General features: G+C 40.6%; 4 protein-coding genes across 4 annotated transcripts; 2 read left to right on the top strand and 2 right to left on the bottom strand.

Annotated features, from left to right (window-relative positions):
* The first annotated feature begins 1408 nt into the window (after positions 1–1408).
* Positions 1409–2281, top strand: LOC103720873 (uncharacterized). Its single transcript, XM_088712956.2, has 2 exons — positions 1409–1570; positions 1705–2281. The coding sequence occupies exons 1-2, from the start codon at positions 1409–1411 to the stop codon at positions 2254–2256; spliced, it is 714 nt and encodes a 237-aa protein (XP_088569082.1). The 3' UTR covers positions 2257–2281.
* A 5147-nt stretch (positions 2282–7428) lies between these two features.
* Positions 7429–11084, top strand: LOC103720866 (uncharacterized). Its single transcript, XM_088712540.2, has 2 exons — positions 7429–7590; positions 9212–11084. The coding sequence occupies exon 2, from the start codon at positions 9259–9261 to the stop codon at positions 9688–9690; it is 432 nt and encodes a 143-aa protein (XP_088568666.1). The 5' UTR covers positions 7429–7590; positions 9212–9258; the 3' UTR covers positions 9691–11084.
* Positions 11085–12788: 1704 nt separating this feature from the next.
* LOC103720865 (protein RESPONSE TO LOW SULFUR 3) lies at positions 12789–13485 on the bottom strand. The gene has a single exon (XM_008810808.6). The coding sequence runs from the start codon at positions 13372–13374 to the stop codon at positions 12994–12996; it is 381 nt and encodes a 126-aa protein (XP_008809030.2). The 5' UTR covers positions 13375–13485; the 3' UTR covers positions 12789–12993.
* Positions 13486–15619: 2134 nt separating this feature from the next.
* Positions 15620–17339, bottom strand: LOC103720864 (protein RESPONSE TO LOW SULFUR 3-like). Its single transcript, XM_008810806.6, has one exon. The coding sequence runs from the start codon at positions 17115–17117 to the stop codon at positions 16710–16712; it is 408 nt and encodes a 135-aa protein (XP_008809028.3). The 5' UTR covers positions 17118–17339; the 3' UTR covers positions 15620–16709.
* Between the last annotated feature and the right edge of the window lie 2592 nt (positions 17340–19931).

The raw sequence follows: 19931 nt of genomic DNA, 5'->3' as shown, positions 1-19931 counted from the left end.
GAAGGATCACGGGCTCGCTGGGAATCCGGCTTAGATCACGGGAGAGGCTGATCTGGATGCTTTGTGCTGTGATTCCGCTGAGGACGGACGGCTGGCTGTGAACGCGTTGATGGCGTGAAGGATTTGGAGACGCCTTGCAGCTGGGCTGGCATGCTGGAAGGTTGCTTCTGGGCTGATCGCGAGAAGAACGGGATCACGGGATGAGATGGATCCGTGGGTGCAGAGGCGTGTCACGGATGCGGTGGATCTTGAACACGGAAGGAGGGAGGAGCCGGGAGCTTTGTGATGCGTGCGGACGGCTGGGAGGATATGGGAGACATCAAGTTCCATCCGATTAGTCATATAGTATGATATGAAATTTTGCTTGTAGACGGATGGGTCATCTATTCTGGCTGGAGGTCAAGTGCAATTCTTTCAAGTCATGGGTCACCCAGCACCTTATGGCAAATTTAGATTTGCCCGGAATTATTTTCCAAAGGCTCAAAAGAAATGGATCCGATTCGGACCCGATTTGAAGTCAAATTTGTAGTCAATGTGCATTTTATCTATAATTTATACTAATCTATGTTAAATCCAAATATAATATTAATCTAGTGAATTTATTATTATCGGTTAACAATAACACTAATTTTAGTAATATGTAGGTCGCACTTTTGTGCTCTCATCAGCTGTCTACCGCCGCACCCCCTGTCGGAGCTCCTCCTCCTCGGTCCGCGGTCACCCCCGGGTCCAGTTTCCAGCAACAGTTGGCACTAGAGGAAGGGATCGACTCGTGACCATGACGCTAAGGAGTAAAGGAGCCTTTAACGCCTCTCGGCACGCGCACCAAGTTCCGGCCACCGGCTTCTTACAAGTCCCATGGAGAAAGCTGTCCACCGCCGCACCCCCTACCCGAGCTCCTCCTCCTCGGTCCACGGTCATCCCCGGGTCCAGTTTCGAGCAACAGTATGTATCATTGTCATTGGGGTCTCATCATATCGAAAGACTCTCCTAAGCCACTGAAATCAACATAATACTCCATCCTTAGCAAGAAGATCAAAGAAAACACTTCACCTCCCCTCCACTCCCACCGGATTTCTTAGCAATCCGGAAGAATTAGATCCTCCACTCTAACATCAGTTCCCGGGACAGCAAAATTAGTCTATTACTAGTACTCTCCAAGTAACCAGAGACATTGGATATCACTATAATCGCCTACTGATAAGAATTTCAGATATCCATGGTTACAAGAATCGATTCCATGTGCCATCCATAGCCCTTAGATTTAGGCCCATTAGCACCGTTAAAACCCCAACCCATCCCATTTCCATAGATTTAAGCCCATTACCACCGTTAAAGAAACCAAGAAGTGAAGAAGGAACACCCCAACCCATCCCATTTCCACGAGCACGCTAATCGGAAAGAAGCCATGACGGTGGAAGAGCTTGATTTCGTGTTGGTACCCGTTGGCCTCGCCGTGATGGTCCTCTACCATCTATGGCTCCTCCACCGGATCATCAAATACCCCACCACCACCGTCATTGGAATCAACGCCATAAATCGCCGCAATTGGGTCCGTACCATCATGGAGGTTTGCATACCCTTCAATTCAACCTACGATGATTTGTTTTATTTAATTTATGTTTTTATAGAATTCTTTTGTTCTACGAAAAGAAACGTCTCTGATAATTTTAATTTCCTTTTATTATAAATTTGGTGATGTAGGATCCTCTCAACAACGGGATTCTTGCGGTGCAAACGCTAAGAAACAACATCATGGCGTCGACCCTCCTGGCAACGATGGCGATCACGCTGTGCTCGTCGATGGTGGTGTTGATGACGAAAAGCGACGGCGGCGGCTACCGCGTCCTCCGATGGGAGGGTTTCGTGCTCGGCGACACGGGCGATCTCGCACTCTCCGTCAAATTCTTGGCCATCTTGGTCTGCTTCTTGCTTGCTTTCCTTCTGAACGTGCAGTCGATCCGGTACTACAGCCATGCCGGCATTCTCATCACCGTGCCGGCGAGGAGTCGCCGGGTTGAGCCGGACCTCGCGGCGGAGTACGTCGCCCGGGCTTTGAACCAGGGGAGCTGTTTCTGGTCCCTTGGCCTCAGAGCTTTCTACTTCTCCATCCCTTTGTTCCTTTGCATCTTCGGGCCTGTGCCCACGTTTGTTAGCTGCTTGGTTTTGGTCTTCGTGCTATATTTTCTTGATGTGGACTCGGGTTGGGGAGAGAATGGGGAGGAGGCCAGAGGAGGAGGACGAGGTGGTGCATGAGCGGTGGTGAGGACAAGAGGCAGGTCGAGGTAAAGATCCGGATTCAACGCTTGTTGGATCCCTAGGGTTCTTCCTCTCGTTTGCATCCCCTGGTCAATTTGATGGAAACGTGATCGGGGTGAAGCCATTGTAGTGCGTAATCTTGCTAAACCACTTATCAAAGCAGAGGGGTTTGGTGCGACGGGGGGCTGTAAATACATGGACTTTGTGAAGCTGTCATTCTGAGTTGAAGTTTGATTCTGGACTTGCGATTGCAGAAAATTTTAAAAAATTACTTTTGATAAATAACTTTGTTAAAAATAGATTTTTACCTTTAAAAAAGTCCAATCCTTTATACTTTGATATCTGTTACATCTGTATGTGTGTGTATTACAAATTAATATATGATGAACTTTGCTCCTATGAGAAGAATAGTTTATCTACCCTTCTCGATTATTGAAGACCTATACAATTGATTATGATCTATACCACTAAATATGCTCAGAAATCACAAATCAGTTATTTAGGTAGTCTCCAATCTATGCATTAAGTAGGTGCAAAAATAACAATAAATATGATGTCATAACATATTTTGTTATTAACTAAGCATTAAAATCTATTAATTTTAAATCTATATATGTTTTAATATATTAGATCATAAATAATAAGGTAGATTCATAATGTAAATATTTTATTATATATTTTAATATACCAGAATAATTGAAACCAAATATATGATATTTGGTTTCTAAATCCCTTTTAGTAGTATAGATCGTGGACGATTATGTGGATTTTTATTTGAATCCTCTATTGTTTATTTTAAACTCCGCTCAGGACGAGCATACTCTATCCCAATTAATACATACTTTGAAATATGCATTAGTTGAATCAAATAATCTTATTTTATTATTAATTATTTCATGAAATTTAAATATTAGTATTTATTTCTAAAAATATGAATATGACCATCATATGCACATTCACTCCCTCATAAAGCATGTATGTATTAAATAAAATACTATTATTTTATTATTGATTATTTACTTCTTATGTAAAGGAAAAACATTTTATTATTTCTATCAAATTTGAATATAACTCTATATATATCATATTTGTTAACTAATAAAAAGCTATTTTAATATTATTTGTTATTAACCATTGATTATTAATATAATACCATTGTATTATTAATTTATACAGTATTATTCTGTATTAATATTTAAATAATAAATAGTAGTATTATTAAGAATAAATAAATCTTACATAATATTTAATTATTGATTTTGGTAATTATGATTGAATAAGATAATCTTAATATTATTTTTAACATTAAAATAATGTTAAAATTTGATTATTTATATTATTTATTATTGAATTATGACTATAATGGATATTAGGAAAAAGTTGGTGCAAGTTAGAGATCTTCCTTTTTTTTCAAAATTTCATGTTTTCAAGTAATTTCGGGATCTATGTGGTCTAAAGTCACTCTACCCCTCTCCATCTATCTTAGGGCCTGTCTGGTTTGCGGAAAAAGAAGGAGAAAAAGTTTGGTCAACAGAAAAGTAATGAGATACCTCTTGTTTGGTTGGAGTTTTCAAAGGAGAGAGATGGAAAAGTTGTATTCCCATAAAAATATGATTTTCCGCTAAGCTTTCTTGTTTCATGCCTTCTGGCTCTGCGTAACATAACATCAACTGACAGACATTTCATGGAAAAGTCTTTCCCATGAGAAACATGGGAAAGTTACTTTTCCATGAGGCGGAAATCACTTCATCTTTATTTTTTCCCCAAAAAGGCCCTTCAGCATTAAAGAGACATTAAAAACCTAATTTTTATTAAGGGTATAATAGGAATTACACATAACTTTTTCAGGAAAGTGGATGGTCAACCAAATATAAGTACTCTGAAAATCTGTCACTTTTCCATATTTAACCAAACATGCCAAAAGTATATTTCCAGACATTCTCTTCTTAGGAATCTTCTTCCCAGAAACCATATTTCTAGGAGGAAAAATACTTCCCGCGAACCAAACGAACCCTTAAAATTAATGTCACTTAGTGCCAAAGTGATTTTCATCCACTTCACCGTAACCAAACATGCTCTTATGCAAGCACATGTTTATGGTGGCATGGATAAGGTGTGATTTACATTTGTGAAGACCAAAATCCAATATTTATATAGGCAAATATGCCTGCTAAACCCTTGGTTTCATATAAAATGAGATGAGTTTTAAACATTCAAATTCATAGATCTCTAGATCCATGCTACAGTGGACAATAAAAGCTTTTTAATACAATAATTCACCATCATTATGCCTAAGTTACCGGTCAAGATTTTGGCTCCAAAATATTACTAATGCAATCAAATTTTGTTTGTGCACTTAGGACTAATGGACGACTTAGAAAAACAACCACTCAAGGCTTATTCACTATAATGCATTCTACCAATGATCCAAATCTGCCAAGCACATTTTGTAGAAGTGGTTGGCTTCAAAGTTTACAGAATGAAGCCATGTTACAATATGAAGCTTTACTTTAAGCTTCTTAATATCCATGTTACACATCTTGGAGCATGCTAACAAGCTACAAGGTGTATCTGAAGTCTCGAGTCTAATTTAGGTTGATTTAGTTTACTGCAAACCGAATTCACATATTTTGAGTTATGAGGTAAGAAAAGGGTGTTGCAACCTAAATCTAGAGAGTTGCACTGCAGCTCAAATTGCAATGCTTGAGTTCCTTGCACTCCTTCAGCATGGGAGAAGAAAGGAAGTGGCTTCCGTCTTGCGATCCCAATGGGTGATTGAAAAGGGGTGGTCGTTGTTGCCAACATTAGATTGGTGAAGAAGACACGGTTTTGCAAGTGGATAATAGACTAGCTCCTATAGGTGTATGACCAACCTAATAGACCAACTCTAAGTTAACAAAATGGTTTAGCAAGTTCAAAGATTAAGTTTATATTAGCCTCCATCCTAGCTTGCTCTAAAGTCCAATGACTAATTTATTACATAGTCTATAACCAGCCAAAATTTCAAAAGCATCTTCCTTTGATGTGCTCGTTTTACAAGATGGAACAATGATTATGGCTCATAAGGTTAATCTTCTACTTCTTTTAAGAGTAGGACCAAAAGAAAAGGGGAACTAATGACTGGTCTATTTTTTGACCGGTCTCTAACGTTTAATTCCTATTGACTGGTTGTTTGACAACTGATCCAAGTATATTTCAACATTCCAACATGAGACGAAAATGCCCCTGCTTCTCCCATTCCCACCGAAGGAGGGGAGATTTCTTAACTTTGTGCCATGCTAGATTAAGTATGTTCCAAGCTTACTTAACTGTGTGCCGAGAAGATTTAACTGTGTGTCAGGCTAGATTAAGTGTTTAAACATTGATTAATTGCGTGCCGAGCTTACTTAAATGTGTGCCATACTATATTACGTCTGTACCAAGCTTACTAACCTAATTGCAGAGAAGATTTAACTGTATTTCAAGATGATTTAATTGTATGCCAGATTAGATTAAGTGTGTTCCAAGCTTACTTAACCATGTGTCAGGCTAGATTAATTGTTCAAATATTGATTAACTGCGTGCCAAACTTACTTAAATATATACCATGCTATATTATTGCAATAGTGAATTAACTTTGTTTTTCTTTTCTTTTTTTTCTTCCTTTTACTTTTCTTTTCTTTTCTTTTTTCTTTTCTTTTCTTTTCTTTTCTTTTTTTCTTTTCTTTTTATACATTCATTCATATATATATATTCTTTATTTTCTTTCCTTTTCTTTTCTTTTTTTTAATTTCTTTTCTTTTTCTTTTCTTTTTTCTGAAGCTTCTTCTTCTACTTTTTTTTTTTTTTTTCTCTTCCCTCCTGTCTTCTTCTCCCGCGAGGCCGGCAGCACCGGAAGAGTGCCAAGGCCGGCAGCAGCTCGGCGACGTGGCCGGTGGAGCGTGGCCGAGACCCTTTCTCCTCCGAATCCTCTCATCGGTGACGACGGTGGGAAGAAGCACGAGTGGAGGGCGAGGGAAAGGAGGTAACGGCGGAGAGGGAGTCGCACTTGGCTTGGAGGTCGGAGGTCTGGTAGTTGGCGGCTAAGTGCGCGGAGGCTGCGGAGAGGAGGGCAAAGGCAAGGGAAGCGAGGAGGAAGAGGAGGTCGGGAGTGAGGGGGTGCGGAAGGAAGAGGGTGGTGGCAGCGAGAAAGAGGAAGATTAGGAGTGTGACGGCGGACTGGAGGGTGCCAAGGTGGTGGACGAGGGAGCGGCTGTCGGCCGTGGTGTGGGATAGGAAGGCGTAATGGGGGAAGAAGAAGATGAGTTTTGGTTTGGGAAGAAGAAACTAGAAACTTATGAGGAATTTATTGTTATGCTGAAGTCTTTCGGAGGGTGGGAATTAATTTCCCCAAAGAAAAACTTGGCGGATAGCATTAATACAAAGAGAAAGAAGTCTTAGATGTGGGTTGCAGCATGAAAGAAAGTTTGCCTTTAATCATGGGTTGGCAGCTCATGACTTGACCCGCCAACCCCACATAAAGTTGATTCATGATAAGTAGGTTTGGATTTGATGCAAATAAGTTTGGGTCATAAATAGATTTCTTCAGCTATCCGATTTGTTAAATACATTGGCTTCAAGTTTGGAGTTCTAACCCTGAATATATTTAGACCTATTTAATAATCATGTTTACTCAAGTTTTCTCCCTCACAATCGAACTTTTAATATACCCATAGACAGGCGCCACCTCAATCAAGTGTGCGGAGCAAGGAGGTGTATCTAAACGGCTGAATCTCCATCCATAGAATTCAATGATTCAAAAACAACCGTCGGATTGGATGGTAATCAACTCCGACTCTGCCTTATTATTGTTTTTCTTAAATAAAAAGAACGAAAAATCTACCAAGTCAAGCGCGTTGATAGGAGAGGTTGGAGCGGGCCCCACCTCTCGTTGCTCTTATGGGGATCTCCCGTGCTTCTCTCTTCCGCTGCGAGTGAATCCTTATGTATCTATTTTCTAATGGATGGAAAAGCTGTGAGGTGTTATGAGACGAACAGCGGAGTCGTCCTCGACGGAGCGAGAGCGAGCAACACGACGGGAGCGAAATGCACTCGCATATGGCCCGCAATTTCGTGTGCATTTCACTTCCATTTCGTCCGACCCTCGTGGACGCCTATAAATAGAAGACCCTTAGAGTTGGCTTTGGCTTCGCACGCGTTGGGCGAGGGAGGAGCTCTGAGGGAAAGGCTCGCCCGAGAGAGGGAGAGAGTGCTTGGCTTGTTATCCGCTTCTGTTTCCCCTTTTGGATCGCTTATTGGGGTTGCTCCTCAGCTTTCACGGTCTCTCTCCTCCTGCTGCCATTTGGTTTGCCCGTAAGTCTCCCTTTCCTTTCTCGATTTGAGGAAATATAACTAGGGTTAGGGTTAAGATTAGGGTTAGTTTTAGTAAAGGAAAATGGTACAATCTGTTCGGGCTGATCTGTTATGATCTCAATATTTATTTGTTTTGAGGTTTTTAGACCGTGTTTTCTGTTGATTGGTGATGTCTTATATGGGAGTACACGAAGCAACTAGTCATGATGTTGTCTTTAATGTGGTGTTTTCGTTTAATATATTTGGATTGGTATTAGAGAGTGTGTTTTGCTGCCTACTTGTGATATAGTTGTGGCTATATATATATTGTTATCTTTATCAACCAAAACGCGGTAAAAGGGATCTCGGTTAGAGCTATATGAATTGCCGGAATGTTGCACGACATTCCGGGGAGTTCTTGTGGACGTCCATAGCAGAGCTTCCGCCCTTTTTGTACTCTTTACTTTCTTTTGACTTGGCAGGATGTACTCAGGTTAGAGCTATATGAATTGCCGTTTTCACCAAAAAAAAAAAAAAAAGATCTCGGTTCTTATGGATTGTGAATTGACTAGAAACATTAAACATGTGATGGATATGTAGTGATCGACAAGAAAGTTGTAAATTTTAATCCATCTAGCTACAGCTGATATTGCGATGGCGCACCAAAGTGGTAGCGCAGTTGGAACGGAGCTTTGCTTCCACCGGTGCGGTTCAGGTTCGAAACGCGCGGGCGTCGATTAAATGTTGGGGACTGGATGCCCCCTGTCTAGATATGCTTGGTGGGAATGCTGTCTGGTCCAGCTGGCACTGGGGTAACGTACTCACACATGGGGTGACCTATGGGTCGAGGAGGGCATGAGCAAAAATTTTTACCCGCATTGAACATTTTCTGGCGGAAGGGGGGCTAGTGGGGGCTGCTACGAGGGTGTGAGGTTTTCCTCCCCCCCCCCCCCCCCCCCCCACCTCCTAACCAAAAAAAAAAAAAGAAAACAGTTCATAATTTTATAGGTCAAGAAAGTTGTAATTTTTTCGACTTTTGTAACCAATACCGTTAGTCATAGGGTAAAAGGTTTCCCACGTAGATCTATCCATGAACGCTGGTTGGTTGCACAGTAAAGCCAGCAATACATTGTCTTTGTCATAATATTAGTGTTTGATGATGATCTAAAATTTATGTTTGAGTTAATAGAAGAGAGAGCATAAAAGTTAAACTTGTGTAAGAAATAGTATGCCATCCATTTTGCATATAGTTTGTTTACCTTGTAAACAAGTATTTTCTTGTGAAAATACTTTTTGTCCTTCCAGCATAATTGATTGTCGACCTCTCAGTGTAACATATGAAAAAATTGGGAAAGCAAAATGGATGAGCAAGTACCTTCCCAAGCTTAACTAAAGGATCAAGGGAAGGAAATTTGATGAATGATCGTGTGTTTGGTTTCTTATATATGATTATTAATATTGCAAAAGTTTCAGTTTTATACAGTCTTCCTCACAGTTATATTTCTCATCATCTGCAGTTTGATTCTAGGAATCTGGGGTGACTCCATTAGCTTTGGATGCATTTGCCACTCAATGTTTTTGAAACAGAGCAAAATATCCTTTCTACTTTTCTCATCCTTCCCTTTTTTTCTTTGAACTGCAGAGAGGATTTGGTGTGCTAAAAGCTGGTAGAGACATTCAATACGAGCAATGGAGGTATATGGAAAACCTATGATTGCTGAGCCGAGCAATGTCATTTATTTGTCCAGTATTCTCAACCAGGATGGGCCGATCCCTAGTCACAAATGTGACATGAGATGCCAAAACGAACATGTGTTTGGGAATGTTTATCGCTGCAAACTAACAGGATTCACACACATATGCGATAAGAATTGTAACCAGAGAATACTGTACGATAACCATAGCTCGCTTTGCAGGGTGAGTGGGCAGTTGTTCCCTCTTTCACCAGAGGAAGAGCAGGCTGTGAGAGGAGTTCGGAGGAAGTTTGAAATGGAGAACTCTGATGGCTGTGCTTTTAAGCGCAGACGTGATGCTCAGCTGCATCCTTCTCCTTTTGAGATGTCTTTTTCAACGGTTGCTCCAATCTGCAGTCAAGTTGGAGATGGCATGGACATGAGTTAGAGATCATTAATTCCATTTGCTTTTGCTTTTCTTCTTCCCCATTTATCTTTCCTTGGAACTCGAGAACTTTCGTACTATGGTGGGACTTGAAAAGGAACTGAATATGTTTCAGACATGTAGGGATTATCTTTATAGCTCTTATCGAGCAGCCTTATAGGAACAGTACTTATGTAATATTTAACTGATTAAACTCTTCAGATTTCTAGAACCAATTGGTGTGGGATATTTCCTTAGGGGATTTCTTTGGAAAGTGGATGGGAATTATATATTCTAACATAGTCTGAGCTATAACATGGCTGAAGGATTTTTGAGTCTTTACAATTCTGCATTGATGTAGTGTAATATGTGGAGTTGTTTAAAGTTTCTAATTCTTGCTATTTCTTCTTGATTGCATTACATTGTATTCTTTTATTTTGTCTGTGTCATCAGGTATGTTAGACTGCTTATCTCTTCCATTCTTGTGAAATGATTATTAGTGATTGTGATACTGCTCAAATGATATATTCACTTCATCATTATCAGTGATTATTAGTGATGATTGTAATTATTAGTGACTGTTTAATGTTTGTATTCACTCCATCATTTTTGCATACAATTCAATTGGAGTTTTGTACTCAAAAGATGTGTATGAGAATATAAAGCAAGTTGTACTACAAGATCAAATGTGTTGTGTCTTTGTTTCCAAATGGCAGGTCGTCGTGGGCCTATTGAAGGGTGTTTCATGGTTTGTATTAGTAGATGTTTATCATGTCATATTCGCTTTTTTCTTAGGAATTTGTGGTGGAATTTCTTCACTTCCTTCTTTATCTGCTCTTTATATTGGATATCTAGTCTTAAACTTTCAAGTTATTTTGCAGGAGCTTTCCCTCATCACGTACCCATCAGAACTCACAAATACTGCTTTGCTTTATTTTGTTTCACATAATACAAGTGACTAATGTTTTGCTTTGTATTTTGTAGGACATCTCTCCCATTCGTCAGAAACCTTCACTGTTGCATTAATGACTTTTGCAGCCCGAGTGCAGTATTACATGAAGCAAGTGTAGCAGCTGTTTAGCATTGCTCCTCAGCCACTGATCATTTCAACTGCATTATTTGATTGTTGGAGCAGTCCTTTCAAAGGTAGTGCAATTTTGGAGGGATCCACGAAGTCTTTCGACCTGCCAATTCGAAGTGGCCGCTATGCATGAGTAGGTGCTCGGCTGTGCTACAGATAGTTCTCTATATGCTTTTGACCTTTCACTTTCTTTCCACATTGCAAATATGAACTCAATGACTTGCTCCAGGGGTGGGTGAGCCTTGTTGTGTTGCTGTATGGTGAGGGTCTCGTGTATTAGGTCACTCCTTTTTTTATATAATATATTGGCTCTTGAAGCTGCCATGCTGTTTTCAAACTCTTCTCACCATTGTTTCTTGGTATGTTGGTGACTGAGCATGTTTTGTTTTGACTTTGTTGATACAAGAACTTTTTTATTTATATCCTTTGAAATTTTCCTTTATAATCTTCCATTCTAAATTTCATTGTTTTTTGTTGACTATTAACATGCAATTGTTTTTTAAGCCCCTAAGATTACTTTATGTAATCTTTCTGGGAGTCGATCTCTTCTTTACCTGTTAATCCTCTGGATGCCTACTATTGCAGTAATTTGTATTGTGTCAGGGGAAAATAAACCATTACGGGAACATTGTGCTCTGTTTTTTCTTTGTGAACTATTATCATTGTTTTATAGATTATGAAATTCTGATACTGGTGTCTTGCTTCCTGCGCCCTCGTGTGAAATGGGTTGTAGTTGCTGAATGTTACACTGGAACGATTGGTTTGGGCCAACCCAGATTTAAGAATTCAACTAGTATAAGTATGTTGACATAATTGTTTTTGTGTTATCAACTTAGCAAATAATTTGACAGTGATGTAGCAGCTTAGAAGGTCTTTTATGTCAGTTAAAAAAGAAAAAGCTATTGTATGCACATGTTGACAATACTTAATATTAATGTTAGAAGTAATGTTGACGTACTAAAGCAGTAAAAATAACGTTTTATTATTTCGTGTATGATAGCTACTGTGCGTAATTTCAAAATTGCTCTCTTTTATCTAAACAAGTTCCTTATTGGTTGGTGCATCACTCATTTCGTTTCTTAAAGTAGGGCAAAAACTGTGTCACAACGAGAAGAGTAGAATTCCAAGTAGTTGGTCTTCATATCCTTCTCCAATAGAGAGGTTTTCCCCTCCTTTTTCCAATTCAGAGTTGAGAGTGAGATGACCGGTCTGTTTCCCCTTCCATTTTTCAATGAACTTCTGTCACGTACGCCTTTGATAAATAAAAGGATGAATAGGCTATTTTTAGCTTGTGATTTTAGGAAATTGATTATATAATCCTTTATCAATTATGGTAAACTGTTTTGCAGCTTGGTGTTTCTCTTCCATGGTAAGGTACATGATACAAAGTAGTTCCATGAGAAACCTGCTTTATGTAGTAGTTTATCTCCTTATTCAGTTTGAAATTGAAAGGAAGATGACTGCTTTGATTTCTCCTTCTCCCCCACAATATCCCGAGCATCAAGACTCTAATAAAACAATTAATTCTAGACTATAATTTGAGGAGCTTAATTTTGTTTGTGTTTGTTTTTTTAAAATTTTTATATGAAACTTAGTTCAAATAGGCTAAACACATGTTCGTATTGTTTTTTCTGGCGTCCTCGTCAGTGTAAAAGGTCATATCATGATTGATCCATAGTCAGTTTTAATAAATCCGTGCGATTCTGATACCAGCTGGAATAATTTAAGACCTTGTCCATCTAAAATCTACTCAGCTAAATTGATATGTAATATAATAATGGATTGACGTTTAAACGAAGATTTGCAAGTCCAAAGCCACATCATCCTTGGGTCCGTCTATCCCAGCATCAGCTCCATTTCGTTTTTAGCTTCCCCTGATCATAACGCAGCTCGCAAGCAATCGCAACCGTCCATCTCTCATGTTGTTCAACCGAAAAAAACCAACAATTCCCACCAAATAATACGCTTCTCCATTGCTAGGAAACGGATTTTCTTTTTTTTTTTAAAAAAAAACACCAATAAAACAGAGAAAAGGAATAGATTGAGATTTATAATTCACTCTGTTCTATTGATTCAATCTTATCTCAGTAAGAAAACAAATTCGCACCAACAAAAAAAAAAAAAAACAGAAGAAAAATTCGGGTCACCGCTTCCATTAAAGAGTACAACAAAAAGAACAGAACTTTTTTATTTGTTGATCTCTCCATTCAATTGCTCTGCTCTTTATTCTTTAAGCCGACGAGGAGTCAGCGGTGGGACGCCGACGGCAACAGCGAGGAGGACGAGCCAATAATCCTGCGGGCTTCCTCGAGCTCGTCGGAGAGCGCCTTGATCCGGCGGTGGTAATCCCTCGCCTGGGCCACGGCCTCCGCCTCGATCTCCCCCAATTGAACGCAGAGCCGCTCCTCCGCCTCCTCCACCGCCCTCAACCGTGCCCTCGACCTCTCCAACTCCCTCCTCATCTCCTCCTCTCCCGTCCTCCTCTCTCTCACCTCCCTCTCCAGCTCCTCGTTCCTCCGCCGCAGCCCCTCCACCTCTTCCTCCGCCGCCGCCGCCGCCGGCCTCAGCCCGAGGCCAAGACCTAGCTTCCCGAAGGCCGGATAGGTGATTGCCATTCCGGGAGCCATCGGCGAGCGTCCTTCGCTGCTCTCTGGTTTTTCTAAGAATGCGGGAAAAACACGAAGAATTCCGGGGGATTCGATCGACTTGGTTAGAGAACACGGAGCTCCAGCCTCCGGATTTATTGATAGGTGAGAGGAGGCGAGAAGGCGTCCAGGTTCGATGTATCTGGTCGTTGAAGGATTCAAGGAGGGGTCTTTATCTCGCCACGAAGCACGCTGCCATCCAAGGAGGCGTCTTCGGAAACTGGAGCGAAGTGGGGCCCGCCTTAGAACGGCGTCCGTCTAAGGTGCCGTTAAGTTTTCCTCATCGTACTTTTTTTTTTGACGGAGTTGCACGTAAAACAAAAGATTTCCATCATAAATAATGTCAATTTTAGTTGATTTTATTACTTAGATCGCAAATAAAAACAACAACAAAAAATAAAAGAAAAGCAATACGGGCAGTTAGCCAACATTAGAATAATATAGTTGATGGAGTTCAACATTGCTTCAAAACATGGTTATTACATGATAAAAGGTGAAAATTAATCCCTTCTTATCTCAAAAAAAAAATATAATATAATTATCACACGTCAAAGAAAAAAGATAATAATTATTATGATATATTATTTAGTAATAATATGTTATAACATAAATAATGAATATTATTATAAAATATTTGTTTTTTTCCAAAATTTTAAAAAGTATGATCTAGAAACAACAATTTTCATTTATAAAACTGACTGAAAGGATAATATTGTTATTTTTTTCTTTATATTCTATTATAATAGTATTGTACTTGATTATAGTAGAAATATATAGAATGAAAACTGAAAATAATAAGCTTGTGAAAACTAGCGTAAGGGTGAAGTAAGCTGCAAGCGCTAGGACAGTCGCAAACGGGGGCTGCTAACCGTAAGGATGGGAATAAATCCACGTCAGGGATGACGCTCCGCTTGTTAAAAGTCTCGCACGCATAGCTGTTGCAGCCTTATGAGCCGAAAGCAATGAAGATGGGTGCTCAGAAGGGGGCTGCCCTTGCTACCCAAGGGCCCAGAAGTAGACTAGTGAAGGTACAAAGATTAGGTTTCCTACTTTAGGCTCGTTTGTTCCGCAGAAAATATTTTTTCTTCTATAAATATAATTTTTAAAAAAATTTTTCCAAAAAAAAAATCTAAAACTGTATTTTTAGCATGTTTGGTTAAACATGTAAAAGTGATAGATTTTTAGAGTGTTTATGTTTGGTTGACCATTCACTTTTTTAGAAAAGTTATGTGTAATTCCTATTATACCGTTAATAAAAATTAGGTCTTTAATGCGTCTTTAATACTGAAGGATCTTTTTAGGAAAAAATAAAAAAAAGTGATTCCTGCCTTATGAAAAAATAATTTTTCTATATTTTTTTTATGAGAAAGAGTTTTTTATGAAACGTGAGAATCATATTTTCATGTAAATACAACTTTTCTATCTCTCTCTTTTGAAAACTTCAACCAAATAAGAGGCATCCTATTACCTTTCCATTGATCATACTTTTTTCTCATTCTTTTCCCACGAACCAAACAAGCCCTTTAAGAAATCATTGGAGGCTCCACTATAATAATATGTAACACGTGCTTTGAATCTGTCGAATTATCATTGTTATGAGATGGACATGATGTGTGATATGGACCAAACCTCTCATACTTAAGGTTCAAGTGCAGCTTCTTGTCTCCCTTCACCACCAGGGTTATCATAAATTTCTGGTCAAATGTTCATGAGAAATTTGCTCCCTAAGTTGGTCCATTAAGCTGATCGATTGATATGTAATGTATGGATGGATTGACTTTTGAATGAAGCTTTGCAAAATATTTTGAACAATCAGTTTCCAATAATTATGCTGCAGCAGGATTTGTAATAAGGAACAAACAAAGCAGTATGTTATTTGCTTATGGCAAAAGACTTAATAAAGTTACAGTTCCACATGCAGAGCTAGTAGTAGCTTGGCTGGGAATTGGCACAGTATTACTATTGTTTCAAGCACAAAAAATTTGGATTGAAGGAGACCCGGCAATAGTGATTAATTGAATAAAATTTTCTCACACTTGCAGGCATGCAGACCATCTTTCGATCAGAGATATTTTTAATTGGCAGTAAATTTTGTTTGCGTTTCAGACGACCCATATCTACCACGAGGCAAACGAGGTTTGCCCTAGTTTTTTGGGTGCCCCTACCCTTTAGTCATCTCAAAATGAACTTTGACGACTGCATATCGGTGGATGGTGTGTCTGGAGATGTAGGATTTGTGATTAGAGATTCCTTTCGCACACTAGTAGCAGCTGGTGGTCGCCATACGTCAGGATTTACCGTTGTTGGGACAGAGATCTGGGCAGCGTGGGAGGGCTTATCTTATGCGAGGCAGGTACTTGGTGCTGAACGGGTGCATCTGGAGGGGGATTCATCAGTAGTGATCGACTGGATTTGGAGAGTGGACAGGTATGGTAATGGTCATCCCCTTATCCGCGAGATCCGTAGACTGGCTCAGGAGATGGACGATTTTCAGACAGCACATATGTTCGAGGCGAACCGGCCTGCAAACTGCATCGCCTCTTTTGTTGCCCGGCATGCCGGGGAGGTCCTTTGAACTTCAGTAATAGACGCTCCCTCCTTTCTATATTCTTTACTTTCTCGTGATTTGGCAGGATGTACTCATGTTAGAGCTTTATAAATTACCATTTTTATCAATAAAAAATAAAATTAAAAAAGGAAACCAAGAGTAGATTCAATTGCGAAATATGCTTACAGGGTGTCATCTACCTTATTTCCACCGGCCTTATATTATGATGCCTAAGACGGTAAAGTTTTTGCTACGAGGATAGCCTCATCCTTGTATCAAATACATAAATAAATTAATAAATAAATAATTAATGAAGCTTTGCAAATCCAATTTCCAAATGAACATCATCCTTGGGTCCAACCATCCCAGCAGCCGATCCATTTCATTTTCGGTTTCCCTGCTCTTAACGCAGCTCCCAAGCAATCGCAACCGTCCATCTATCATTTCTTGAACCAAAAGTACGAGAACCAACAATTCCCCACCACGTAATACGCTTTTCCATCGCCAAAAGACGGTTTTTTTTTTTTTTGATAAACTAAAACACCAATAACAGAGAAAAAGAAATATATTTGGGATTTGAATTCACTCGGTTACATCTGACTAACAGAACAAATTTGCGCAAAAAAAAAAAAAAAAGAAATAAGAAAAATTCTTGTATCTTCTTCCAGTATATATATAATACAATAAAAAGAACAGAACATTTTTTTAGGTCTTAAATTTTTAAGCAACTTATCTTTCCTCCTTTCATTTGCTCTGTTTCTTTATTCTCTTAGTTCCATCCGTCCACGCCGACGAGAAGCCGGCGGTGGGACGCCGATGGCGACGAGGAGGAGGAAGAGCCGAGAATCCTGCGGGCTTCCTCGAGCTCGTCGGAGAGCGCGTTGATCCGGCGGTGGTAATCCCTCGCCTCTACCACGGCCTCCGCCTCGATCTCCCCCAGTTGAACGCAGAGCCGCTCCTCCGCCTCCTCCACCACCCTCAACTGCGCCCTCGTCCTCTCCAATTCCCTCGTCATCTCCTCCTCCCTGGCCCTCTTCTCCCTAAGCTCCCTCTCCAGCTCCTCGTTCCTCCGTCGCAGCTCCTCCACCTCCTCCGCCGCCGCCGCGGCCTGCCTCAGCTCGAAGCCAAACCCTAGCTTCCCTAACGCCGGATCGGCGATGGCCATTCCGGGAGCCATCGGCGAGAGCCCTTCTCTTTTCTCTGGGTTTTCTAAGAATGCAGGAAAAATACGAAAAATTCGGAGTATCCGACAGAGTCGATTTACGAACGCGGAACTAGGACCTCCGTATTTATAGGACGGGCGAGAACGCTAGAAGGCGTCCAGGTTCGATGTAACGGGTTTGGTAAGAGGCGCGAGGAGGCTAGAAGGCGTCCAGGTTCGATGTATCCCGTTTGGTAGGTTTTTGGGGGGGGGGGGGGGGAGGTCTTTTATCTCGCCACGGTGGCGGCTGGATTTCCCCTGGAATATGCGGCGGCTGTGCAAACTTGAGAAAAGTGGGGCCCGCTTTAGAACGACGCCTGTCTGCATTTATCTATTGCCGTTAAATTATGAAGTATTTTTTTTCATTTGACGTAAACAAAAAGTTTTTTTTTTTATATGGCAGGCATTTCTCCCACTACAACAAAAATAGGCTATTCCGACTCTTATGTGTTGACGTACGAAAGCCGTATCAGCAATTTCATAAGTGCACCAAAATTTACCGACATTTTTTAGTAGCTAGGGCGGGATGAAACTAAGACGAAGCTAATTAGCATTATAGAACTAAATTTATAAGACGACGCTCGTCGGACGCCAAAGAGTAAAACAGTAGACGACACTTCAGAAACTAACATACTAAATCCTTCACTTAACACAAATTTTTTTTCTAAACATATTAAAAGTAACTTAAGACGACGCTTTTAAGCGTCGTCGTACACCACTTGAGCCAGACGACGCTTAAAAGGGTCGTCGGACACTACCCCACTCCCGAACAAAATCCCCACCCCTCCCCTTCCGAACAAAATCCCTAACACTTTTAAGATGCTCCCCTCAAGCCAACTCTCACCACCTCTGAGTCCAGATTGGGGTTTGCCTTTTTCGATTTGCAGAGGAAGGGATTCTAGTGTTGGAGTACGTACCAAGTGGAAGCCTCCACGAGAAACTCTACGGCGGCGGCGCCCTTGCATGGGCGCAGAGGATGCGGATCACACACGAGGTTGCCGGCGCCATGGAGTACCTCCACGAGGGGTCCGGCGAACTCCCGATCGTCCATGGCGACATCACGGCGGTGAACGTCATCCTCGATGGCCGACTCGACCCGAAGCTCTACGACTTTGGATCGGCCTAGGCCGGGTTCTCGTTGGCGGTTCGGTCGGCCGAACCGATGGATAAGGCCGCCCCCCTCCTCCAGCTGCCCCCTTCCAACCCGGACGATGCTTAAAACCAAATCTCTTCTAATGGCATCTGCTGCTACGATTTCCAGTTCAATCTCTTCACATTCGCTCATCTCCTGCGATGCTAGAGATGCATTTTCTTTCTCCCAATTTTCTTCGCCTTTTGGTTTTTTGAGATAGATGGTTCTTGGCGTAGCTGGCCTAATTGGATCCGTGAGGCATCTGGAGGCATTAATCATGCCGTTGATGCTCAACTGTCCTTTCCGGAGGCGACGGGCCATGAAGCCGCTCCATGTAGTGGAGCCTACCTGGAGGAACAACTCCGTGGCGCTGCTGGCGGTAGTGCTGGCTACGATGGCGGAAGTGGTGGTGGAGGAGAAGGGGAAGGGGAGGGAGGAGGAAGAGAAGGTGGATTATGATCAGCTGGCGAGAGAGCTCGAGAACGCTTCTCTCGAGATCATGGATAAGACCCTTGAGAAATTTGGGAACGACATCGCCATCACCTTCAGGTTTAATCTCTTATCTCTTTGTCTCTTTTTTTTCCTCTTTTTTTTTTCTCTTGTATTCTCTATGGCAGCCGACTGATGGTGAGTCCCGAGCGTGGCAACATATGATAGGCACCACAACCTCCGGCAATGAGCATCGCATTCTCCAATGGCCGTCATCCTTCTTCTATTAGGGACATCTTAATTTTTTTTCTTAGATTTTGAATTCAAATTAGCAATTCATTTGCCGATTTCCTTCCAGATGAAGTTGGCAAATAATTCATTTGTCGATTTCCTTCCGATGGTTATTGCCATTTCATTTATTTTCTTATATTTTCTCTTAATTTCTATGCATAACTATTGATCTTATCTGAAGCCAGAAATGTAATATTATTTTGAGTTTGCTAAATGGGAAGGCGCCACGGTACTGGGAGGATGATCTCTGCAAATTTTTCAATGACCTTTATAGCTTACTAAAAGAGGAAAAAAATTAAATTATTTTTTTTTAAAAAATTATTACAATGATGCTTTAAAGCGTTGTTTTAAAAAATATAAAAGATTAATAGCCAACGCTTTGAACCGTCGCTAACTACCCGACGCTTATAAGCGTCGGTTTTTAGCGACACTAAAAAACATCGCTAAAAGCTCACGCCGTCAGCGACTCTTTTATAAAGCGTCGGCAATTTTTTTTTCCCACCCCCACCTAACCGACGCTTTTGTGACTCTTTAAAAAATGTCGGCGAAAAAATTACTGACGTTTATAAGCAATGGTATAGGCTTTAAAAAGTATCAGGTTAGCCTATTTTTGTTGTAGTGTTCGTAGCCACCTACTTGCATATGCCTTCATAGCCACATACTTGCATCAGCCACCAATAGATCTCGAAAATAACCACAGATGAGATTTTCAACAATTTGGATCCACTATGATTAGCAACAAAAGAAGCCATGTAGTTAGCTTCTCTGTTAGCATCTTTGAATATATGTTTTGCCATATAAAATGTAATACTCGATTTTAATCAAAAAATACCCAGCAATAATGGATGAATAGGCTCCTGCAGAAGTTTTTCTGTCATAATCCAGAATATAATTGTTCTAGAGTCCCCTTCCAACATAATATGCTCTACATATAGAAC

The sequence above is a fragment of the Phoenix dactylifera genome, chromosome 16 (genome assembly GCF_051530095.1).
Source record: "Phoenix dactylifera cultivar Ajwa chromosome 16, Ajwa_hap1_PhDact_Kaust_v1.1, whole genome shotgun sequence".
NCBI lineage: Eukaryota > Viridiplantae > Streptophyta > Magnoliopsida > Arecales > Arecaceae > Phoenix > Phoenix dactylifera.
The sequence above is the reverse complement of the archived record's forward strand: the minus strand, read 5'-3'. Positions and strand labels throughout refer to the sequence as shown.

What these genes read in the sequence shown, in the direction of transcription:
- LOC103720873 (XM_088712956.2), top strand. Translation starts at nt 1,409, where the DNA reads ATGACGGTGGAAGAGCTTGATTTCGTGTTGGTACCCGTTGGCCTCGCC. An exon ending in GGGTCCGTACCATCATGGAG is followed by an intron (nt 1,571 to 1,704) that starts GTTTGCATACCC and finishes TTGGTGATGTAG; the next exon opens with GATCCTCTCAACAACGGGAT.
- LOC103720866 (XM_088712540.2), top strand. Translation starts at nt 9,259, where the DNA reads ATGGAGGTATATGGAAAACCTATGATTGCTGAGCCGAGCAATGTCATT.
- LOC103720865 (XM_008810808.6), bottom strand. Translation starts at nt 13,374, where the DNA reads ATGGCTCCCGGAATGGCAATCACCTATCCGGCCTTCGGGAAGCTAGGT.
- LOC103720864 (XM_008810806.6), bottom strand. Translation starts at nt 17,117, where the DNA reads ATGGCTCCCGGAATGGCCATCGCCGATCCGGCGTTAGGGAAGCTAGGG.